The following is a 25,135-nucleotide window of genomic DNA, read 5'->3' on the forward strand; positions in this document are numbered from 1 at the left end:
CTCCACTGGGCAGAGGGGTTACAGATGGGGCTGGCCTCCGGCTCGGAGCTAAAACTTTCTCCTTCCTCTACACACGTCAGGCTATTTGGGCAAAAGGGAGAGAAGATGGAAAGTGAGGGGAGTCAGGGCTGGACTAGCAGAGACCGCACAGCGGGTGAGAGGGGCTTCCGCGCACGCACAGAGGCAGGCAGCAGGCCCCGCAGGAAGCCAAGCGGACCCTGGAGCGCAGCCTGGAAGTGCACGTGTGGTTACAGACCAGGCCACAAGAGGCCCTGGTACATGGAGGGCTGCACACAAAACGGTGCCTGTCCAGCTACTTACTCCACGAGGTGATCGTGGGCAGCCAAGGAGAGGAAGCACGAAAGCGGCTGGACACCAGCGCACAGGCCGTGCTCTGCCCCGTGTCTGCCCTTACACGTGCGTACACACACACACACACAAACACGCGCGCACGCGCGCCCTCATACCTGCCAGATCTGTGACCAGGAAGCTGCCATTCGTCCACAGGTACAGCCAGTGCTGGAAGGTCTGGCACTTCTGCACGGCCTCCGAGCGGCCCGGTGCGGGCGCCGCGGCACAGCCCCACTCCCGGGAGCAGTGAGGCTCCAGGGGCTTGCCCAGGTCCTCCTCCAGCGTCGCGTACGGGATCGTGTTCGCAGGCCGGTAAATCAGGTACAGCGGGAGGATCCTAAACACAGTTTCACCCTGCAGTGAGCGGGGCTGGGGTGGCAGAGAGACCCCCTCCATCTCAGTTCTACCCTCTTGGATCTAAAAGGAGGGCCCTTCCAAGAAAAAAAGTCCGAGCTCTGAGGCCAAAGGATGGCAAGGGAGAGGAAATGAGGCCACTGGCTTCAGAGCCTGGTCCATTCTGAGGTCAGCGGGAGCAGACCTGAACCATGCTATGGACCCAGGAGGACTCTGTGCTTGGGGGAGGGACAGAAAGGAACCCCTCTGGAGAGGATTTAACCAGACTGTGGCTCAATGCCAGCCAGACCCCAACGTTCAAGAGTAGGCATTCAGGTGTTGAAAGGGACAGCTACAAACCCCACACTGACCATAGAAGAGTCCTGCCCAGTGTGTCTCGGAGCCAAGCCTAGCCCGCCACCTTCAGAGAGGCCCAGGGCCTGCTGTGCCCGCCCTCTGCAATCAGCAGAGACTGGGCTAAGGGGCGGGGGCCTGGGGTGGGTAAGAGGAGACTGAGGACCAGGGTGGATGCCTTCCTGACACAGGCATGGAATCTTGGGTTCCTTATATCTGGGTTTTGTAGGACCATCGAGTTGAGCACAGAGTCAGCTGTGAGCCCCTCTTCATGCGGCTAGGACGCCCCCGAGGGCCTCTGAAATCGCTGCTTGCCCCTCACCCGTGCACTTACTCAGGCACCTCCCCAAAGCCAGGCACCGCCCGGGCTTCAGCTGCAAAGATCTTGCAGTACTCGCGACTCATGTTCTGGATCTTGCAACCCTGTGGATTACAGAGACCCGAACCTGATCAGCAAGGAAGCACCCTCGTCCTCTCTCTGGTCCAGGCTGGGGAAGGGGACCCTGTGCCAGAGGATGACAGGGACCTGGGATAAGTGCGCAGTGTCCCAGGGCCATGCTGCAGACAGCAAGGGGGCCACTGAAGGGGCAAGGCAAGGGGCAAGACCACCCCCTTCCTCACTCCCCTCATCGCGCACAGAAGGCTTCTGTGCAAAATATGCTTGAGGGCAGTGGGAACGGGCACTGCTGCAAAGCTCTAGTTTGGAAACTATGGTCCCAAACTCAGGCTCCCCTCAGGGACTGCCCCCAGGACCCCCACAAGGCCGAGGCTGACGGCTTCTGCCTCTGTACGGGCTTCCCAACAGAGTCCGGGCCCGGAGAGGGGAGGGGGTGAGAGAGGGCAAGAGTGGAGGTGGGTATGGGGCCTGGCACCTGAATGGTGACGTCGTAGTTTCTGCCCAGGAGGGAGGTCTCGCTGCTGGGCCCGAACACCAGCAGGCTGGACACCTTGATGACGCACGTGCGGCCCGACTCAAAGATGGGCTCCAGCCCGTAGATGACCTTGGCCTGAGAGGCCTTCCGGAGGCTGTACCCACGTCCACCTCCTCGCAGCTCCTCGCTCACCAGGCGCCCAAAGAGCTTGTCCCCCCAGCAGCCAGAGTCCGCCAGGCCCTTAGCAAACACCATGGGAGTCATCTCAATCTCCTCTCCGACTGAAGGGAAACGGGGAAAACGTGGAGAACTAGAAGCTCCTGCCTCCCTGATGGGGGGTCTACAGGGCAGGAAGGAAGGGGCTGGGAAGGTCCCACCCCCCACCCCGGTGCGCTCACTCTCTGTCCATTATTGCTCTTTGGTGTACACAGCGGGTCCCCTACCAGGCCGTGAGTGCCCAGGGGCAGAAACTGTATCTGACACATGCCTGATGTGTAACAGAGCTCGGGAGTGCCCCTCGCACAGAAAGAGTGTGGTTGGTGTCTGTGGGAGGCAGGGGTTTTCTGTGGGAGTGGCCATCAATACAGAACACCAGGATCGCCCTGTTTTAGAATTAGGTGTTTTGAGCAAATGAATAAATGGCCAACATGTCTGACTCAAACAAAACGTGGGCAGGATCAGCCCAGTAGCAGTGAGCCCCGCGGGTGCTCAGACCATGGTCGCTACGGATCGTTTCCTACTAAAAGGAACCTCAGTGCCCTGAAGAAACGTCTGATTCCAGGCCTCGGGCACAACGCCCACCGGACGGGCTGGAGGCACCTTGTCAGACCAGAAAGGGAAGAAGCGACTAAAAGCAAGTGCAGGTTTGTCAGAAAGACACAGGGGCCAGCCTTCCGGAGGGGCTTCTGTTGGCCGAAACCAGACCACCTTACCAACAAAAATAATGATCTCTGCAACGTATTAAACATATCAAATATGTCAAAAATCCTATGCTCATAATTGTAACTGAACCCCACCCCCACAAAAAAACCCAGACCCCCTCAGTGACCTCTGGAGGGCACCAGGGCACCAACACAGGGCAACCAGCCCACCGCTGCTCCTTTGCAGAAGAAATCCAGCGAAGGAATGAAGAAGGAAAGATGGAATGAAAATACTTCATGTTGCAAACACAAATGAAGTCATAGATTTAGATAATAATCTAGTAACAACACGGGTGAATCAGATACAGTATTTTTAACTTTTAAAAGGGATGAGTCAGGCAGAAAACACCTGAAGGGACCTGGTGACCAAGCTTCATGTTACTAGAAGTGAAACAATCAGATGCTATGTGACCCCAGGTAGGATGCAAAAGCAAACACACAGCACACAGGTGAGGTGGCCTTGCCCAAGAAAATGTACCTGAATCTGACCAGGCCTCTCGATCTGATTACCAGTTTTAGAGGAAGCACAGGGACAGAGAAACACGTTAAATGGTCATATGATCAACAAAACCTAGAATGTAAGAAACTCTACACAGCAAGCGACTTCAACAAATAGATGGCGAGGAGGGCGAACAAAGGAGGCAGGAAGAACCCGTGCGTCAGAGAGACACAGGAGCTTGGGCAGCCGGACGCAGCGAGCGGTTTCTAACCCAAGTCAACGGAAGCTGACCAGACAACCGGGAAACTCGGACTGGGTGTTTGGTAACATTAAGGGATTACTACAGGCACACGAGAGACCACTGCAATGAAGCGAGTATCGCAACAAAGGGAGTCGTCATCTTTTTGCTGGCGGAGAGGCTTGCCTTCAATTTGTGAAAAACGCAACATCTTTGAAGCGCAATAAAGGAAGGTATGCCTGTACTGAGTTTTTAGGTGTGAGGTTAGGGTTAATATTGCTTAAATTTGACTTGATAACTCAGCAAAAAGTACTGGCTAAGTGATGTGTGATTAAATGAGTGTGAGAAGAGAGGAATTAATGAATCTGCTGGCCAGTGAGACTCTAGGAATCTTTCCATCACCAGCTGTCATCGGAGTCCTAGTCCTCAGGAGCAACACAGACTCCTCCTGTAGCGTTTGGGCCTTTACAGTGCTTATCGAATGCCGGGGCATCACCATCACCAGGGAGCCTCCTGGCAGTGCCACCTCCCCAGGTCCTTCCCCAGAGCATGGAGTCTGCAGTTGGGCCTAAGAAACTGCACCTCCAGCAGCCCCCGTGTGAATCCAAGGCCCTGTGAGAAGCGCTGGGAGGGAGCTGGCAGGGCAGGGTGTGTCCTGGAGGCCTGGCCTGGCCTTGGTGGAGCGCTCCGACACAGGCCAAGGGCACAGAGCTGAACTAACTCCTTGTGGAATGGGCCCCCGTAGCCACCCCTCGCCCCACCAGCCTCTGAAACAGCCCTGGACAGGGAGGCAAAGGGCAGCTGTCTGCGGAGGTGAACATGGCATTGGGAACAGCGTCCAAGTCCTTGAGAAGGTCCCTCAGCAGACAGCTGGGCAGGGATGCGGGCCACCCACTCCTCGCCCAAGGGGCTCCATACCTTCACCTTCTTCTCTGGATACGAATCCTGACAACACTGTGGAGGGAAAGAGAGAAAGCAGCTGCCTCGGGCTGGTCGGCCCAGGATGAGCGCCATCTCTGCAGACGGCTGTTGTCCTCCCTCGGGAGCGAGCCCAGGCCGGGGCGTGGGGGGCAAACTCACCCTCGGGGCTCAGGCAGAAGTCGGTGGAGGCCGAGCCGTGCTCGTTCTGGATGGTGCATCGGTACACGCCACAGTCCACGGCGGACGCCTGCACGATGGCCAAGGCTGCCGGCCCCTCGTCCCCTGCGCTGCAGAGAGGGAGACCCTTCCTGTGAGGGCCGTCACCGCGGCACAGCCAGGGCCAGCACGGGGTCTCGAGGGGCTGCTGGGAGCTCTGGGGCAGACCGCACGTCGCGAGCTGGGGCTGGACCACACGGGGCGGATGCAGCCCTGACACTCAGTAGCCGTGTGACTGTGGGCACGGGACGCAGTACCTCGGAGTCCGGCCTTCTCCACTCTACGAGGAAATGCTAGCATCTCTCTCACAGGGTGACTGCGAGGATTAAATGGATGACAGACCCCAAGTGCTAGGACAATGCCCTAGGGGGCCAGGTCGGGGCAGGTGGCCTCCAGGTGGCTTACCTCCTGCTGACCTCGCCCACTGGGTGCTGATCCTTGGCCCATGTCAAAACTGAGTCACTAAGAATGTTGAAAAACTGGCACCAGAGCTTCAGGCTGCCCGAGGCATCAGGAAACTGTTCCACTCGAATCTTGCGAATCACCTGTGGGGCTGGGAACCGGGGCCTAGGTGAGAGGATAGTTCTTCCTCTCCCCTGTGCCCTCGCAGGCCCTGCCCCTGCTTCCCTGGGCGTCCCTGGGGGAACAGGCTGAGAGACAACAGGACTCGGGCCGCCACACCAATCCATTCCGTCTCGGCCCCCGCTGGGCCCCCCCTGTATCTCTGAAGCGTCTGCCCTGACCCCTGGAGCACACATCCCGGCTACAAAGGGCCCACCGCAGTAACCCCCTCCCCAGGCCAGGGAGAGCCTTCCAGCTGCGGACACAGAGCAACTTCTGTTTGCATTCCAGGCCCCCGCCTCTCGGAGCCTGCGTCTGACCCCATCTGCACCGCCCTGCACTCATGCGACATGTATGCAAAGGGAGGGTTACGGGGACGACAATAACAGGGAGAGCAGGGTGCTGCTGAAGCCAACGCCTGTGCTGCGTACTTGATTTATCCGTCTTATTTAACCCTCGCGATGGTACGAAGTTGGTACCATCACTCGCGAGAAGCGGGCCTCCCTGACTGCAGAGCAGGTGGGGTCACGGCGTAAGAGCGCCCTGATCTGTAAGTCCCTAGCAGGCACGGGCGCCCCGGCCGCTGCAGCGAAGCCCTATGCGGGGAGGCCCCTCCGGGCAGCCGCCGCCCATCCTCAGCCCCGCTCACCTTTCAGGAGGTCCGTGGCTTTCCTCGACTTGGCCACCGTGTCCTGCTTGCCTTCGTCCAGGGCCAGCTCCGCGTCCAGCCCGCTGGCCTTGGGGCTGGAGCCCAGGTCTCCCGCTGCCTGCTCCTCCTCTGCCCGCGGCACCTCCAGCAGGCCTGCCCTTCGGCCCTGGAGAGGAGAGCGTTTCTCCCGCCCTGGGGTCCCCAGGGACCCTGGCAAAAGGCCTTTTCTGGGCCCCTGGGGAGAAACCGTGGGGCTCTCCCCTCCTTCAGGCTTGCTTGCCTCCCCATCCCCTGCTGCCCTGACAGGGGGGAGGAACCGCTTCCTCCGGGCCCCCAGGGCCAGTTCCTCGGGGGTAGCTGCGGGGAGACCTGCTGGTGCCTCCTGGGGGAGCGGCTCCTCGCGGAGGGGTTCCTGGGCTCTGCTCTCTGCCGACCCAGGTCCCTGACCAGAGGCTGCCTGCCCACCTGCCTCTCCGCGCTGACCCCCCACACTGCTCTGCTGGGAGGTTCCCAGGAGGCCAGGCCCCTCAGGGGGCACCTCTCCCTCACCCGTCCTGGGCCCACGTGAGGTCAGCCCGGGGCCCTCTTCCTCGCCCACCACGATGGTGGGGACGCTGAGGGGGCTGGGGCCGTGGCTCCGAGCAGCTGCCAGGGCCTGCCGGCCCGCCTCCACCTCGCGGTCCAGGAGGCCCGTGATGCGGCGGGTGGTGCAGGGGCTGAGGAGCAGACTCTGCGCGCTCTGCAGCAGGTGGTTGTTCTCCACGCGCTCCAGGAGGCGCCGGGACGTCCGCGGGGTCAGCCCGGCCACTCCCGCCGTGGGGGCCAGGGTGGGTGACAGTTCCAGACCCCCGGGGGCAGCTCCCCCCTGGGGCTCCGGGCCCCCTGCACTCGCCCCCGTGCTGGACAGCTTCAGCAGCAGAAGCAGGTAGTTCTTCAGGGAATCTATGAGGCCAGGGTCACAGCTCCGGGGGCCGGAGGGCACCCCTTCCTCATCTGGCATCTTGGCGCAGGCCCCCTCGGTGCTGGCTGCCAGGCTGTCTGGTGGGTGACTCTGGGTGGGCGTTCCTGGCCCCAGCTGCAATGCGGGGGCAGAACTCAGCACGGCCTGGTCCCCGGAGGGCAAGAAGGCAATTGCACTCATGTGCTGAGAACAGGGGGTGCTGGGCAGCCCCTGCTGTGAGCTGTCAGTCAGGCCAGTCCTGGGAGAAGGCAGAGTGGGCACCTCCGGGCTCCGGCCAGCGGGAGGACAGCTGCCGGGACCCACAGGGGATGGCTGCGCGCGCTTGGGGCCCTGGAATGGGCTACCCGCTGGCTTGTCCTTGGCCAGGCCGGACCACTCCGGCCCCCAGCCCCTCTCTCCTCCCGCCTCAGGAAGCAGCTGTGCCGGCAGCGGGCGGCCCCCGGACGTGGGGCCCAGCACAGTGTCCTCTTGGTCACCAGAGGCTGTTACTGCTGCCTCCTCAGAGCTGAGCGCGAAACTGGCTTCTTCTCGGACAGAGGACCCTTCTGGGGTCTGCTCAGAACATTCAGTAATCTGAGGAGACCTGGGACCCTCTGATGGTGCGAGTTCAGGGGTTCGGGACTGAGGGCGCAGGCTGCTCACCGACTTCCTCGCTGACGGAACTTGAACGGCTGTGGGTATGCGCCCCTCGGGCTGCGTCCCCTCGTCTTCCCGTGTCCTTCTGGTTTCCTGTGTCTTCTCACCTGGCCACGTCTTCCTCTCTTCCTGCGACCTTCCCACCGGAGTCCCTGCCCCTCCCTGGGGTGCCCCATGCTCTTCTCGCTCACTTCCCTGGGCCACCACGCCCGTCTGCGCCTTCCCGTCTGCCTGGGCCCTCGCGGTCGCCTGTGTTGCGACGCCCGGTGTCCTCCCGTCGGCCTCTGCGTTTGCCTGGCCGCCGTGCGTGTGGTCAGCGTGACTGCCACTCTCTGGGGTTTCTGTGTCCATGGGCTCCACGGCGCCCTGACATCTGGGGCTGCCGGCCGACACGGTGGGAGCCATGGTCACCTGGGACTCGAGGACCTGAGAACACGGGACAAAAGCAGGAACTTAACTCACACGCCTCAGTGTCTGTCTGCAGTCCGGCATCCCCGCCTCTCCTGACCTCGCCCAGAACTACCTGGATGGAGTCCTGCCACCTGGTTTCTGGGGCTGTCAGGGGTTTGGGAGGCAAAGGACATGTGACAGAGTGCCAAAGCTGCCCACCCCGACCCCTGACCCCAGAATCTAGACCAGGAAGTACCCAGCCGCCAGGTCCAGCTCCGGCCCGTCCCCCCTCTCCCTGAAGAACCCCTGCCCCTCTTGGAGGGCGCTGCTCACACGCCGTCCCGCCCGCCAGCCCGGCCTCGTGGAGCGGAGTCTCCAGGTGACCGCTCTGTCCCTCTCTGCGGCACCGACTGCCCGGAGAGCACTACGGATGGGGTGACGGTGGGGAGATGTGTATAACCTCACTCTTCGCAGCGATGCAAACTGGTGATGAGAACATCTCCACCTCAGAGACAAAAACAGCGGTGCTCTGACTTGCTTGTTGCCAGGTAGCAAGCGGCAGAGCCCAGCTTAGAAGCCAGGGGTGTCCCGCGCCAGCTCCCGCAGTCCTTGCGGCTACACTACCACGCCACCTGTCTAACTGGAAGCCCTTAATACCTAGACCTAGTGGCATAAGACAGTAATTTGCCTCCTTCCTCCTGGATGTAATCAAAACCAACAGAAGAAACAAGAAAAAAGCAAACGCCACTGCTGTTGAAACTAGAGGCAAGGAAAACTCACAGTCTCGAAAATAAACAGAAAGGGTCAGGGCCGACTAAAGCAGACAGATGCGACACTGGGGCTGCGCCGGAACAAGCGCCACAGTGGCAGGGGAACAGTGAAAGCACCTCAGCAGGCCTCAGAATAGGCCAGCAGGACAGGTTCTGTACATAAAGGGCTCATCCGAGGGTGACAAGCCCCCAAACCCCACCTACAAAAGCCACAGGGTCCTGGAGGGCTGGGAGGAAGTCAGGCAGAAGACATACAAGGGAGGTGCTCATCAAAAAACATTAAAAGACACTGGGTGAACAGATAAATTAATATTGTATAACATTTAAACTGTAAATTACTATACACAAATACGTCTAAGTATCAGAGGAACCATACACAAAACCGAAGCAAAGAGATCATACAATGACTTTTAAAAATATATAATTAAAATATATTTGCATTAGTTAGGGAATTTAAAGTTACTGAACGTGGACTTTTAAATGAATGATACAAGCAGGGAAAGATAGAAGAGTCTGGTCACTGTTAGGAGCCATCAGATGTAAGTCCAGGTGCCGAAGAATCTGAATAAAAATGCTTCTCTTCTCTTACAACCAGCAAGGTATTAACAGACAAAAAAGCCTTGGAGCCAACAAATGGCAATTGGTAATGTATCAGAACCCTCTTTTAACTCCTGATATTCCAGGACGAGGACATATGGACATGGCCATGAAATGTACACAGTTTCGAAGGGAATTCTGACTGCGCGCAGAAGGCCCATGACGACAGAGCTCTGGGCCACAGCGGTCCTCAGTCCCGGCTCCCCAGCCTGGACCACCCCTGAGCGCTGCTGAACCCGCTTCCCCCGCATGCCAGCACCCGTTCCCCCTCCATGCCCCCGCTGCCCACTCCCTGCTCCACAAAGCCGGCAGCCCTTTCTTGCCCGGACTACCGCGAGGCCCCCTAGTTGGTACCCAGGGCTCTACTCGCTGCCTTGGCTACGCTCGCATCCTCGCTGCAGCCCAGGTGACCCTTCCAAAACACGGATCTGATGGTGACGCTCCCCGGCTAAAAGACCTCCTTGTGGCTTATCATCCCTTACAGGACGGGGCACAGAAGCCCTCCCCTGGGAGAGCAGGTGGTTCCAGAGCACTCTCCGGGGGCCCGGGGATGGAGAGCCCGCACCGACCGGCCTCCAAGCACAGCACTGTGGCATCATCAAAGTCAGTGAACCCAAGCACACGGCTGCTCTCTGACCAACAACTCCATTCCCAGGCACTTACCCTACAGATACATCTTCAAGTGGACTTATGTACAAGGATATTCGTTGCACATAGTTTGCAATAGCAAAAGTCTAGAAATTACCTAAATTCCATCAACACAGGACTGACCCAGTAAGCTGTGACACAACCCTTTTTCAAGTAAATAAATTAAATAAACATAAAGATAAAAAAGCAAGGTACGAGATAGAAAGTATCATATGCCGCTCTTACGTCGAAAATACATAGAAACACAACATACTTGTAAATGCACAGAAAATCGTTCTGGAAGGAAGCCCAGGGATACCAGCTATAGAAACTGACTTCAGGAAGGGACCTGGGTGTGGGGGTAGGAAAGGAGGGAGGATTTAATGTTCTCTAATATCTTCTATACTTTTTGAGTTTTATACCACATGCACATGACACACACTCAATGAAATTCAATTGAAAATGAAAATAAATAAGCCAACCGTTCTATGGCCCACGAGGCCTGCCCTTCAGCCAAGTCCCAGGTCCCTCTCCAGGTTCACCTCCGCCCCACGCGATGTTATAACCACTTTGCTTTCTCTTTTCTTCTTTAAAGTATATTTTATTGATTACGTTGTTACAGTAGTTCCAATTTTTTTCCCTTTGCTTCCCTCCACCTAGTACCCCCCTTCCCTCCAGCAACCCCACCCCCCTCAGTTCCTGTCCATGGGTCGTGCATATAAGTTCTTTGGCTTCACCCTTTCCTGTATTATTCTCAACTTCCCCCTGTCTAGTTTGTACCAACCAGTTATGCTTCTTAGTCCCTGCACCATTTCCCCATTTCTCCCCGCCTCCCCTCGCAGCTGATAATCCTCCAAATGATCCCCGTACCTATGATTCTGTTCCTATTCTGGTTTGCTTAGTTGGATTTTGTTTTTATTTTTTAGATTCAGTGGTTGATAGTTGTGAGTTTGTTGTCATTTTAGTGTGCATAGTTTTGATCTTCTTTTTCTTAAATAAGTCCCTTTGAGATTTCATATAATAAGGGCTTGGCGATGATGAGCTCCTTTAGCTTCACCTCGTCTGGGAAGCACTGCATCTGCCCTTCCATTCTAAGTGACAGCTTTGCTGGATAGAGTAATCTTGGCTGTAGGTCCTTGCTTTTCATCACCTTGAATACTTCTTGCCAGTCCCTTCTTGCCTGCAAAGTTTCTTTTGAGAAATCAGCTGCTAGTCTTATGGGACCTCCTTTGTAGGTAACTCTCTTGCTGCTTTTAAGATTCTCTCTTTATTTTTAACCTTGAGCATTTTAATTATGATGTATCTTGGTGTGGTCCTCCTTGGGTCTGGCTTGTTTGGGACTCTCTGTGCTTCCTGGACTTGTATGTCTGTTTCCTTCACCAAATTTGGGAAGTTTTCCTTCATTATTTTTTCACATGAGCTTTCAATTTCTGGCTCTTCCTCTTCTCTTTCTGGCAACCCTATGATTCGGATGTTGGCACGTTTAAAGTTGTCCCAGAGGTTCTATGCCTCTTCTCATTTTTTTCTATTCTTGTTTCTTCCTTCTGTACTGGTTGACTGTTTTTTCCTTCCTTATGTCCCAAATCATTGGTTTGAACCCCATTTTCCTTCCCTTCACCATTGGTTTTGTGTGGATTTTCCTTGGTTTCACTCAGCATAGCCTTCACTGCTTCCCTTATGCATCTGCCATACTCAGGCATGTCTGTCAAGCCTGTGAGCATCTTTATCACCAGTGATTTAAACTGCGTCTGTTAGGTTGGCTATCTCCTCATCACTTAGTTCTCCCACTGGAACCTTGATCCATTCCCCCTTTTGGGCCATACTTCTGTCTTCTCATCTTGACAGGCTCCTGTGTTAGTTTTCCTCTGTGTCTTACGTAGAGCTGTCGCTCCTGTTACGTTGTAAGAGGCGGAGCCTTAGGGATTCGTCAGTACAGGGCGACCTGTTACCACGTTGTGGCGCTGTGTGTGGGGGAGTGATCTGAGAGGGAACAATGTCGCTTACTCAGCACTCGAGCCTTTTCCAGGCACCTCTCCCACTTTGTATGGGACTGGCGCCTCTCTAGTTGCTGCCCTGGCTGTAGTTCCCAGAGTGAGTGGGTCTGCGGATGTTCTAGGACCTTGGGGGCCCTTTAAACAAGCGGACTCTGCTAAGAGACCAGCTGTTTCTTCCTCTGCCTCAACCCCCACTGGTCTGCACAGTCAGAAGCAATGATGCTTTATTTTCCCCGGCACTGGGACAGTGAGCTGCGTGATCTGGTCTGGTGCTGGGAGTGCTCCCCAGGTGTCCCTCCTGACTTTTTTAAATGTGTGACTGTGCTTTCCGGCAGCCTGCCACTGCCACCACTGATGCTGCCACCATACCACGTCCTCTCCTCCCCAGCTCCGCCCCTCCTACCTGTCTGGGTGAGTATTTCTTCTTTATTTCTTTGTTTGTTGGACTTCCATGCAGCTCGATTTTTTGGAACGTCTGGTTGTCTCTAGTTTTGAGGTAGTTGTATTCCTTCTTAGTTGTGGAGAGAGATGCAGCGTGTCTGTCTACACTTTGCTTTTTCTCTACTGGACATTCTCACCCTTCTCGCCCACCTAGAGGACTCCTGCGCTCCACTGAACACCTCATTCAAGTTTCCTTTCCTCTATGAAGACTGATTAGTTCACTCCTCTACGCCCGAAAAACATTAGCGGCTTCCTACCCCACGCACCCAAAGCAAATGTACCTAATCCCATCATGATAGCCTCATTCTGTGTAGCAGTTCCTGTTTCACATATGTGCCGCCTGCTAACCCATGAACTCTTCCCCCGTGAAGAGGGCCCATGAGGGCCCAGGGTTAGAGCTGGTGTTCAGCACCTCCACGGTGCATGTCTGAACACTTCCTGTGCCTCTACAACTGCTGAGACTCGGGTGTGTGGGTGTGTCTACATTTGGAACTGTGTGGAGACATGAATAGGAATGCCATGTATTTCTTAAAAGTTACGTGTGCTGGGGTGAGCTTAGTTGGTTCTCTGTGAGCTTCCTCATTACAAAGAATATGTTAGTAGTTGAATTTGCCATCCTGTCTTTCTGTCTCACCCATAAATTTGCAGAGATTAAGGACCTGGTCTGATTCACCTTTGAATCCTTACAATACACCCAAATCAATTCCAGGTTAATTAAAAAGTCAAATGAAGTCATTCAAACAATAAAAATTATCTTAAAATATAGATTTTAACTAACCTTAGAATAAGGAAGGAAAGGATAAACACTATGGAAGAAATGGTTAAAATATGCATACTGTGCTCATATACAACCATTAAAAATAAAGTGTTTCAGATAATTTTTAGAAACCATAAGAAAATGCTCATGAAATGAGAAGCAGAGCAAGCAGGATGTAAAACTGAATCAGAATTAAGAGCACAAATTAAACTGTAAAACTAATAAAATTGCATACGCACAAGACTGGTAGGCCAAGAAGTCTCTTCTGTGTGGTGGAATTATAAGTGAACTTTAATTTTCTCCTTGAATTTTTAGGGCGTTGACCCATATTTTCTACTATGACCATGTGTTTCTTTCATCACCAAATATAAGATGTTTTTTAAAAGATTTGGGAACACAAGCACCCCTCTGTTCACTGCAGCATTATTTACAGTCTCCAAGATATGGAAGCAGTCCAAGTGTCCAGCAGGCGATGAGGGCATAAAAACCACCGTGGGACATTTGCACAGTGGAATTCTACTCGGCTGCAAAAAAGGAGAAAATGTTACCCTCTTGCATCGATGGGCCTGGAGAACATGATGCTAAGTGACGTAAGCCAGTCAGAGAAAGACAAATATCATGTAACTTTCTTACACGTGGTGTCTGACGAACAAAGTGAACTAACAAGCCAGAGACAGACTCACAGACAAAGAGCAGGCGGACAGCCCGGGGCAGGGGTGGGGGTGGTAGTTGGAGGGGGAAGGGTGGGGCAGAACGGAAAAGGACTCGTGGGCACGGACAGCAGTGTAGTGATTGAGGGAAGGAGGGGGTACAAGAGGGATAAATGGTAATGAAATTTTGAAAATTTTTTAATAAAAAATTTTTAATTAAAAAGAAAAGATTTGGTACTATGAGAATATGAAAAATTCAAATTCAGCCACTAAAGTGACAGCTTCAAAATATACACAGATGTTAAATGCATTTTTTCACATGTATATTTCACTTTTTAAGTATAAAAAAAAATAAAATAGAAGTCGCATGTGGTGGTGGCGGGAACAGCAGAACCGCCGCAGCCAGCCTCTCCCGTGCCCGCACGGCCCGAGCACTCACCTCTCACCTTTGAGGGGCACGGAGGCCGCTGCCAGGGCGCCCCTTGTCCCTGTGGGCAGAGAAGCCAGCTGTGCTCCCAGGCCTGGCCGCCAGCCTGGCCACGCCCCCAGTGGGCTCCCTGGGGGCCCCAAGAGCCGTCCCTGCAGCAAGGAGGAAGCCCTGTCCAGTCTGCGGCTGGCAGGCCCACAAGGCAGCCCTGTCTGGGCGGCTGGGGCTCACCCCAGCTGCTGACACCTCCCGAGACCAGGCCCGAGGCGGCGCGCGAGCCCAGAGACCCCGGCTGGAGGTTCACCCACTCGAAAGCCCGCTGAACCACCGTCCACACGGACCTACTTCTGCACCCACTGACTGAAATGAAACCACTTCCCTGCTCACCCGTGAACCCGGCCTCTCCGTCCTGCCCCCGGGAAAGTTTCTCCCAGGCAGAGGCAGCCCCTCGCCGTTCTCCAGGCGCGTCCCTTTCCCTCTGCCCTCCACGAGGGGCTGGAGCAGCTCGTCCCTCACGTGAGTCCCTCGCAGCTCCAAGAGGCCACCAGTCCTCCGCCTGAGCCCCGGGAAGCACTGCTTTCAGCTGCTCCTCGCGTTTCCTGGGGCCCAGACTCCTACTCCCATCAAGAAACAGTCTTAGCTTAGTTCCTGCCAAAATGCTATCTCCACTAGGGCTGCCAGATTCGGCAAAAAGAAACACAGGAGACCCGGTTAAATCAGAATTTCAGATAAACCACCAGTGACGTCTCAGTATCCGTGAATCCCATCTCTCTCACCCACCCCCGCTTGAAACACTTCTTTCTGCCGCTCATAAAAAATACTACTGCCTTCTTCCTGCCCCACTGTGAAACACTCTGTCTCCCCAAACCCCCACAAACACGGTGTCCTCTGCCCCTGACACAGGGAGCAGTGACTGCTGTCCCGTCCATCCTCTCAGTTCCACTCCCACCCTCTCTGCCCACCGCCATCAGACTCCTCAACGCTGTCACCCACCTGCCGCTCTCTTTGACGAGGGGAGACTCCCTACCCAACTCCACACAAAACGTCCCCTTTTCCCTGTGGGCTACCTGATCCCCAGAAAGCAGTGACACTCCTGCTCCCAGGTAAAGCAGCCCACCTCCGCCTGCCACCACAGCCCTGCCTCATGCCTGCTGCCATCTATTCCGTCCCTGACGCGCCAGGCGCTGTGCTAGCACCCCAATCCTTGCGACAGCTCTAGGAGGTAGCTTTCACTGTTGCTCTGATTTTACAACTTGCCCAAGATCACACAACGGTAAGGATAGTCCGATTTGCACTCATGTACGAATCTTAAGTAAAAACCCGCAGTAAACCAGAACTTCTCGGACATTTGACAGTTCTTAAATCGTCTAAGGAGCATCCAGGCCGAGATGCTCCTGTCTCGGGACTCTGCTGCACACCCCTCTCCCCCCACGGAACCGATGCCTTAGCAAAGCTCACAGAAACCCCCCAGCGGCTGTGAGCTCCCCAAAGCACACCGTCTTCCTCCACCTCCCTCTAGGGCACGGGCCCCTGGGCTGGGAGCCCCCCCACTGTCAGGGGCGAAGGTCGCCGTCAGGCTGTGCCGCTCGCACGCCTTGAATCTGGAGCCTGGCACCCCACCCCACCCCACCCCTGCTATTAATGTCCCACTGCTTACTGGCTGTGGAGCCGCTGCAGCAAGACTTTCCATGAAGTCAGTTTCCCAGAGCGACCCCAGGCAGCCAGCACCCACACTCACCTCTGCCGGGGTCCTGCGGCCTGCCTGTCCCTGCAAGGGGCTGTCCCGTGAGCTGTGTTTCCGCCGGGCGGGGGGTGTAGGCACCAGAGCAGAAGCCGGAGGTGGAGCCTTTCCTGAGCTCTGGGCTCTGGGTTCCGGAGCTGGACTCAGGGAAGGCTCAGGCTTGCCGTTGGTGGTGGGCTCTCCTTTGGGCTTCGGAGGGGCAAACCTCTTCCTGTTGAAAAGCCTTGTCGGCTGAGGGGCTGAGGGCGCGTGCTGGCCAGGGGCCGCGGGCCCCATCTCGCCTTTCGTTTCGCTGGACACCGCCCCTGAGGGCACCTCCCCGGGGGCCCTGCCACCCTGTGTGTGGCAGTCCTCTTCCACCCGAGGCCCGGCTGCGCGGGTGCTCTCCAGATACATGTCCCTCAGGGAGAAGTACACTTCCTGCTCGGGGCCATCCTGGGACTGGTCTGGAGAGCCCACGGCAGACGCTGGCTCCCTGGCGCTGTCTCCTCCTGAAGACCCAGGCCCCCCGCCTCTGGGCCAGGTCGGAACTGGCGCCGCATCCATGGGCCCCTGTGTTCCACAGGAGACCGGCTTGTCTGAACTGGGGACACAGCTTTCAGAATGGTGGCCTTGAGCTGCCTTCTCTAACTCGGGCTTCCGCAGGCCGGGCTTAGGCTCCTCAGCCTTCTTTTTCTTCTTGGCCCCAGACTCCTTCTGGGGGGCTCTCTGAGGCCCCAGCTCCATGGCCTCACAGATGTAGGTCAACAGGCCATGATCCCTGTCCTCCCCGTTCTCAGGGGCAGCATCCCCATTGGTGGTCACCTCTCCGGGGGCCAAACTGTTGATCAGGCCCAAACCTGGGTGCTGCCCAGGCTCAGTCTCCCTCTCCTGCCAAGCTGCCGAGGCCTTGTCCTCAGCCTCCCTGGTGGGGGCCGAAGGGACCGGCACCTCAGCCCTGCTCAGCCGCCGCTTTCGCTGGAAGCGGTCGGGGCTGAGCTTGCGCAGGGTGTCGGCCTCTCCCGCCGCCTCCTTCCCGTGCTTCCAGCTCTGCTCGATCTCACGCATCTTGGCTGCCGCCTTGCACTTCAGCTTGGCGAACCAGCGCTGGTGGATCTTGTACTCAGTCATGGTGCCCACCTCCAGGACCCCCGAGCAGGACACAATGCCCTTGGTGTTCCGGGCGGAGGCCTGGTAGATGGCAGCATCCTCCTCCTGACACCTGGGGGCAGGAGCATTAGTTGCCAGCCCTGCCCTCCTGGGGGGTGAGCGGCCCCCTCTCCCCGCAGCCAGAGCCTCGCAGGCCCGACCTGTCCTGCCCTGAGCGCCACGCCCCGCTTGGAGAGCACCACACCCCACACTCTGCATTACAGTTGAGGAAACTGAGGCCAGCGACAGGGTGGGAGCTGACCACGATCATGCTGCTCCAGGGGATTAGACTTGGGCACAGGAGAGCTCCCTTCAGAAGCAGGTGACCCACACAGCCCCTTGGGAAGGATGACACAGGAGCTTTTTTTGGCAGCTGACCTCACGGAGAATGTTTCCGTGGGTCAGGACCTCCTGTGGTAGCACTGGGCTCTCTGGCTGTCACAAACATCCCCACCCTGGCCTTAGGAGATCCCAGACGCTGGCAGGCAGGCACGGTCACCAGGTGGCTCAACTCAGCAAAGAACCCCCACCCCCACCCCCGCCTGGATCCTGCCTGGGCACCTTCACCCAGACGACTCCAGCCCTGAGGCAGGCTTGGGCCAAGGACCCTCAGGAGGGCAGAGAGTGTGGGGCCCCCCTCCCCCCGCCTCACCTGTAGAGCTGCAGGGTGTGGCGGTTGCCCTGGTGAGTGATCTCGTATTTTGGCAAGCCACAGTAGCGGTCCAGCTCCGTGTCATCCTTGTACCAGGTCACCTCTGGCTCTGGGTATCCTAAGGCGGAAGCAGGAGATCGGGTTGCAGGAAGTCCAGTTTCAGAAGAGTGACAGGAGAGGGCAGGATGCCATGGCTCGCCAAAAACCGCCCGAAGAGCCTGGATTGGCCCACCTGCCCTAGGCTGGCTGCAAGAGCAGGGCCATGATATGGCTTCTCCTCAGCAGCTGGAGGGCGAATATGGAGGAGAAGCTTCCTCGCTTCCAGGTAAGAAGAGAAGCGAGAAGTTTCTAGAAAGCCTTGGCTGGTAGTAATAAGCTTCCTTTCTTCCGGGGCCTGTTCTGATCCTCAACTGCAGTGACGGCTCCATCCTCTGAGATGTCCTCAACACCAACACCATTGCCAGGAGCCTCCCTTCTTCCACGCCCGGGTCCTGAGCTATTATTTGATGACACAGCTAACACACCCACCCACCCGTCCACAAGGCTGACTGAAGTGTCTCCCCAGCCCCCTCTCTCTGGGGACACCCAGCCCTACCCGCAAGGCGAGATTCTCACCACTGGATCACTGGCTCCCTGCCTCCCTGGCCCCAAAGCTGACTGGTCCATGGACCTAGGATTTGGGAACAGGGACCTGGAGACAGTCTAGCCTTGCATCTGTGAATATAAACGTGAAGGGGCACAACCATGTTCTGCCACATGGACTGAGAGGCAGACAAAGCTGGTCTGTAGGAAGATGGAAAAATAAGGTTGCTGTTCAGGATAGAAAAAGAGCTCAAAGCCAGAGGCTCTCCCGACATCCTTCCGAACACTGGGCCCATTCCTGGCCCGGCACAGCCACACACCTGTCCGGCCTCCACAGTGAATTCAGCTAACGCCAACAGACTTGGAACATTTATTAGAAATCCAAGACTCCTGACATACATCCCCTCAAACATAAAGTATGTGCTGACAGCTAAGGGAGAAAAGCCTGATGGACAGTCTCGGCTCTCAGGCAGCCTGTCAGACAGCAGAAAAGGCGGGACAGGTCCCTGCATGAAGCAGGACACACCTGCACCTGTGCACACCTGCCCGACCTTCCCTGCCATCTGTGGGTAACCTGCCCACACTGAACCACCCCCCTCCTCCCGCCTCATCAGGGACGTCGCTCCCACAACTGTGCCTGCCCTCTCCGGCATCAGCAGGCTTTCCCTCTCTACTATGTCACTGCCGTGAGCACACAGGCCTGCTGCGTGGGTCATCTCTCTTCTTTAAAAACAACTTCGCTTGACCCCGATCCTCTTCTAGCTCCGGCTCCCATTCCTGTGTTCTCCCCTTTACAGCATAAACTTAGACTAGTGTACTAGCTTGTCCCAGTTCCTCTCCTCCAAGCAGGCTTTTGTACCCACCACTGCACCAGAACTGCTCTTGTCCGGTCACCTGTGCCCCAGACAGTGCCAAGTCACTGCCAGTCCTGACGTCTTACCTACCCAGTCCATCAGCATGGACCCTCCCTGCCCTCGCTCCTGGACACCAGTCCTTCTGGGGGCTCCTCCTGCTTCAGTGGGCGATTTTCCTAATCTCTCTCTTCGCCACCACCAAGGCCTGTGAACGGGAGATGTCCCAGGGCTCAGGCCTGAGAACCACTTCTCATTCTCTCCCCATGTGAGCTCGGGGACGTGATCCCACGCTGTGGCCTTTAAATATCTACATGCTCGGGGCTCCCATATTTATGTCTGTAGCCCAGCCCGCTCCCCTGAACACCTGGTTCTTGTTTCTGACTACAGACCTGACATCCACTTGCAGGTCTAATGGGTACTGCGGTTCACGGGGCCCAGACCAAGCTCCTTTTCTCTCTCCCAAGCCAGTTCTCACACAGCTCAGGCAATGGCAACTTCGTCCCTCTGCGCTGGCTCAGGCCAAAGCCTGGAGGTAATCCTTTATTCCTTCCTTTTCTCAAGTCCCCTCCATCACAATCCTGAGGGCCCTCCCTTCAGAATATGTGCAGAGGTGCTCACTTCTGGCCATTCCCACCATCATCTCGCACCTGGATTTCTGCAGGAACCTCCTCTCCGGTCTCACTGTCCCCGTCCGGGCCTCTTTCCGCCTGTTCTCAGCACTGCAGCCAGAGGGAGCCCTTCTGAAGTCAGGCCGTGGGGCTCCTCTGCTCAAAACATCCCGGTAGCTCCCATTTCATTGGGGCCTCATGATCTGGGGGCCCCATCAGCACCCTGGCCTCTTGCCTTCTACCACACAGTCCTGCGGGCTCATCTCTCACCCGCCATGTGAACATCACGCTGCCATTCTTTGTCCTCAAATCACCTCCTCAGAGAAGCCTTCCCTCCCTGCATGTCTTAATCCTCTGCCATGTTTATCTTCGTGGACTGCATGGCTACCTGGCAGGTTACAGGCTGTGAGGTTGTCAGCTCATGCCCGTCCTCTCCAGCTGCCCGTGGAAATATCGGCTGCATGACTTCTCTGCGTTCTTCACCCCTGTGGTGCCAGGTCCTAGAATAGTGCCTGGTATGGAATCAACACTCACCGAATATTTATAGACGAATGAATGAAGCTGTGCACAGGGTGCACAGGGTGCAGAGAAGGGAGCAAGCACCCCTGGCTGGGGAATCAGGGAAGGCTTCATGGCAGGAGTGGCTTCTGAACTGGCCAGAAAATGCGGGGTCAGGGCCTGCACTTCCCCTTGCAGCACTGTAACTGACTATTTCCTTGTCTGTCTCCCCTCCCTGACGTATGTCCTATGTGGGCAGGAATCTTGTCTTCCTCACTGCTACACCCCCACCGCCTAACACAGTGCCCGGCACAGAGCGGTTGCTTAATAAAACCTGTTGGGCAAGTGAGCACGTGAGTAAGTCAGGGAGCGCGTGAGCAGGCCCGCCAGAGGTGACGGGAAGGGCCTGCCCGACAGAGGAGCACCCAGAGGAGCGTGGCAGTGGAAGACAAAGGGCCGCCCGGGGAGCTGTGCACAGGAGCAGGGAGCAAGAGAGTCAAGGCTGCAGCCGTGTCAGCCAGGAACAAACTCTGGGCAGCCCTGGCTGTAAAGCGAACCCCATGTTTCCACTGTGAGCTAAAGCCTCTGGTGACATCACCGTGTTTGCGGCCAGGACCAGCACAGGTGTCCTCACCATCCTGTGGGATGATCTCATCCCTCCAGGGCCCAGCTCAGAGCCTCCCTGCCCCGTGACCAGCCGAGGAGGGCCTCGGCCCCCAGGGCATCTGAGCCTAGCTGGCTGGAGTGAGGGGGCAGGGATGGGGAAAGGAGAGGGACACTGAGTGAATCCCTCAGCCCCCATGCCACCCACGGGTGCCTCTTCACAAAGTGGGGGCCAACCTGACAGCGTAGGGCTCCATGTCAACAGTGAGTTCTAGAAACAACTTTATTTGGGGAGAAAACATGGTCTTGTCCCTGGATAATATGAACTATATTCTAAAATACAGAAAAGCGGGAGAGGTGTTCCGCTCCCTGCTCCACACGCGCGCCTGCCCCAGTGCGTGCCCGTAGGCAGGCTTGCTCACGCACACACCCAGCCTGGCCAGGAGAGCCCCCTGCGATGCCGGAGCCTGTGGCCTTCCCTTCCCTGTCACCCTCCGTGCCCTCGGCTACACAGCCAGCAGGCCCGAGTCTAGAACCCAACTTGGAGACTTGCAGCCTCGTCCAACCATTCCCAGTTTGGGGGAGCTTGAGATTCAAGAGAAGAATCATGATGAACGGAAATCCTGAGTTTTCAAAGAGCTTTTAAATACAGAATTTCATGTGGCCCTCGTGACAATCGTGTGTGAACAATTGCTAACATTTACTGAAGACTTACTATGTGCCACACACTGAGCTGAACATTTTTCATGTATTATCTCATCTAACCCTAAAAAGTCCTGTGAAGTTTGTTATTAATTCCCAATTTGAGGAAGAGGGGATCAATGCCCATGAAATTCAGGCTCCCACCCAGAGTCATCCAGCTGGTAGGGGGAAGAACCAAAATTCAAATCCTTCTTCTCGAAAACAGATGGGGCAGGTGTTTTAAGCCCCACCTCACACAAAAGGAAGGTGAGGCTCAGAGGAAGTGAGGAACTTACCCAGGGTCACACAGCTGCCCATGGCAACGCCCTGGTTTCCTCCTCCCAGCAAGGGGAGGGGCCGCCACGCTAGACAGCGATGGGCAGCCTCAACGAGGATCTGGGTTTGAGGGGCCCTGGCAGAGGACAGGAGCCAGAAAGCAAGTCAAGACCCAATGTCCCCCCACGTGTCAACTCAGAGAGAAGAACCCCAGGGTGGTACTGAGCCCCTAAGGGGACCCCTCACAGCTCGGCGAGCATGGAACCAGCATGGAGCTAACACAGAGGCCTCTCCCTCACCTGGACTACGTCCTGACCCACCAGGAAAGCAGCACCTGCTCCTGGCTGATGCGTCACAGCCTAGCTCTGCAGGGAGGGAGGAAGGGAGGCAAGTGTGGTTGTTGTCTCCATGGAGACGAGCCAGGATGACTATACCAGTCCCACACAAAGACCGGTCTCACCCATACTCCCAGCCACCACCCACCGTTCAGACTGTGGAGAACCAATTATTTTTTTATTTTTACTGAATTTATCAGGGTGACCTTGGTGAATAAAATTATGTAATTCTCAGGGGTATAATTCTATAACACATTATCTGTATATTGTGTTGTGTGTTCACCACTCCAAGCCAACTGTCCTTCCGTTCATCGCCTCTGCACCCTCTCCTAGCTGCCCGCTGCAGACGGCCTGCTACCAACCTGGTTTCTTTCGCTCTCTGATCTTTCCACCTCCCCCTCCGCCTCCCACCCCTCCTGACCAGTCTACATCCTCTCCTTTCTCCTTGCTAACTGGACCCGAGATTTTTTCTACGTGTGGAGACGAGGAGGGGAAGAGGGATCTGGGCACAGCAATGGACGAGGAGATGAGGGTAGCGGCAGACGCAGCCCTGGACCCCTGAGGCTCGGGATCCGGTGGCAGATCTCAGCCTGGGAGGGGCTCCTGGTCCTGGCTGGTCAGCATGAGACACGGGTGTCACGGCAACTGAGAGGAGACGAGCTTGCTCCTTTGGGTTGGAGCTGGAAATGGGAAAGCTTACTGCTCCCGTGATGACCCTGGAAGTATTAGATAAAATACCCCGAGATTCTGTGAGTCAGACTCATGTCAGATTCTCCGTGTCCTCAAAGAATCCGTGGCTACAGAGGGTGGACGGCAGAAGGAAAGAAGGGAGAACCACCCCCAAGGCCTGCACCTCTCATGGGGCCCGAGGCCCCCACAACAGGTGCTGTTGCCAAGGCACCGAAGCTGCAGCTGAAACGAACAGGCAACATGCAATGTGGAAAAGATACGGATTTTGTTCACAGCATGGTCTCTTGGCAAATATGTACCGAGCGCCTTCTCTGTGCCTGCTCCCGAGAGACACAAAGGGTCAAGCGTGTGCTCTAACCTCTCAGACCTCACAGTCTCACCGGGGAGAGAGGGAGACACAGAAACAGGCTGAGCCGAGATCAAATACTGACGGCGGCCCCTGCAGGGTGAGCCGGCCGAGCTGGGCCTTACAAGAGGAGAAGGAACCTGCAAAGGGGGAGCAGGCTGCTACGGAAAAAGCCGAATAAGCAGACCATCTATTTCTCACTCTCTGCCCAAAGCCACTAGGACTGTCCTAATGAAATGTCTTCTTAAAGACCAAAAACCACAAGGAAGGGGAGGACAGGCAAGGACGGCGACAGGAGCAACAGCGCGTGAGAGCTGGGAAGCAGAAGGACAAGGAGAAACTACCCGGCAGACCCACGGCAGCCTGACCCCACACCAGCAGCGAGGAAAACTGAGGACCCCGCTTCGGACACCAAGAAACCCCCAAAAGGGCCTAAGAACTGGCGACTGGGGGCCTCTGGGACTCGGGGTCAAGGAGAAGGAGGAAAAAGGTAAAAAGTTGCTTGAAAAGCAACCAGACCTCTGGATCCCCTTACCCGCTCCATGCCACTGGGTGACAGCTCCTTCCCCGTCAGGGCCAAGGGTGAGGTTTATAGCCAGAAAGAGACAACTGCCCTGAGGGTAAGCCAGTTGAGGGTATGACTATTCTATAGAAAACAGAAAAACGCAAGAACCATACATATAAAATAGGTGCTTTGTGCAGAGAGCCTCCCAACCCTTTAATCTATGTATTTCCCATAAAACCTTTACCCTCCAGACAAGATATGGCGGGGGTGGGGGGGCTACTCGCTAGGGAATCTTGCTGGTCTGAGAGGAAAGGACTACAGAAATGCTGGCCGCCCTCCACGGTGGCCCCCCTCCATGGTGGCCTCCCTCCACGGCCGCCCAAGTCACCCCACAGGGAAGACCCAAGTGTTTAGGCCCCTCCAACTTGCTTAGAACTTCCAATCAGCCTTTCAGTCATTGCCTGCCCATCATTTCCTAGCTATCTAAGGAAAGCTTGTAAATAGATTATGGACCAAAATAAATAGAAGAAATCCAACTGTAAAAAAACAACAAAACACAAGCTATACAGGGAGAAGGAAAGTTTTTAGAAAACTATCATTACTAGTCTCGGGGAGTAAAGAGAAGATAGTACTTTTGTGAAAAGAACAGGATACTATAGAGAAGGATGTAAATAGAAATCTTAGACATTAAAAATTAGAAGAGTTGAAAGATAACTGTGAGGAAATGTCCCAAAAAGTAGAGCAGAAAGACCAAGAGATGAAAGGGGAAAAAAGAATCAGAAAATAAGAGATTAAGTCCTTGGGAGCAGACGTCTACATGGAAGGAGTTCCAGGAAGAAAGAACAGAGAAGAGGGGAGGAAGAACCAACATCAAAATAATCTCAAATTTCCCAGAACTGAGGGCATTCAGTTTCCCGAATGGAAGTGCCCAAGCATGCCCCAGGATGAAAAGAGACCCATATCAAGATACACCATTATGCAACAGCAGAACATTCTGACAAGCTACCAGGGGGGTTGGGGGTGGGGGGGAGATTTGTCTCATGCAAAGAATTTGGAACCAAATGCTCCTCCTGCTCCAAACAGTGACATTAGGAGCAAGAAGGCAATGGAACAATCTCTTCAAAATTCTGAAGAAAAAATTAATTTCAGTTTCAACTTCTATACCCAGCCAAACTGTCTACCAAGAGCAAAACAGACAAAACAACATTTTTAGACACAAGTTGTCATAACATCTACTTCCCATATATACTTCCTAGGAAGCTATCGAAACAAAAATGTAAATCAAGGAAGAGAAAAATGTGGAATACAAAACACATAAAATCCATTACGAGAGAGAAATAAAGGTAATCTACCAGATGACGGGGAAGGGAGATCCTAGGATGTCAACCGTGCACCAGGCACCGAGCAGCTAACTCGTATTAGAGCAGAATGACTCAGAGGAAGACAGGTTGAGAGCTGGTCGTTACAATGCCTCTTGCTGCTGTACCACCTCCAGGACCTGCCGAAACTACCGGAGGATGTTACTCCATAAA

General features: G+C 55.6%; 1 protein-coding gene across 1 annotated transcript in view; it reads right to left on the minus strand.

Annotated features, from left to right (window-relative positions):
• Positions 1 to 25,135, minus strand: part of ALPK3 (alpha kinase 3) — a 36,381-nt gene that overhangs the window by 1,822 nt on the left and 9,424 nt on the right. The window contains exons 4-12 of the mRNA XM_090263702.1: positions 17,626 to 17,743; positions 15,843 to 17,046; positions 5,855 to 7,877; positions 5,050 to 5,197; positions 4,588 to 4,715; positions 4,426 to 4,461; positions 1,911 to 2,191; positions 1,373 to 1,461; positions 468 to 688 (exon numbers count right to left, since the gene is read on the minus strand). Of these exons, the coding sequence (XP_090119828.1) occupies positions 468 to 688; positions 1,373 to 1,461; positions 1,911 to 2,191; positions 4,426 to 4,461; positions 4,588 to 4,715; positions 5,050 to 5,197; positions 5,855 to 7,877; positions 15,843 to 17,046; positions 17,626 to 17,743 (4,248 nt within the window). The remainder of the gene's footprint in view (positions 1 to 467; positions 689 to 1,372; positions 1,462 to 1,910; positions 2,192 to 4,425; positions 4,462 to 4,587; positions 4,716 to 5,049; positions 5,198 to 5,854; positions 7,878 to 15,842; positions 17,047 to 17,625; positions 17,744 to 25,135) is intronic.

Source organism: Furipterus horrens, unplaced genomic scaffold (genome assembly GCF_987537825.1).
Source record: "Furipterus horrens unplaced genomic scaffold, mFurHor1.1.pri manual_scaffold_16, whole genome shotgun sequence".
In the NCBI taxonomy this organism is placed as follows: Eukaryota; Metazoa; Chordata; class Mammalia; order Chiroptera; family Furipteridae; genus Furipterus; species Furipterus horrens.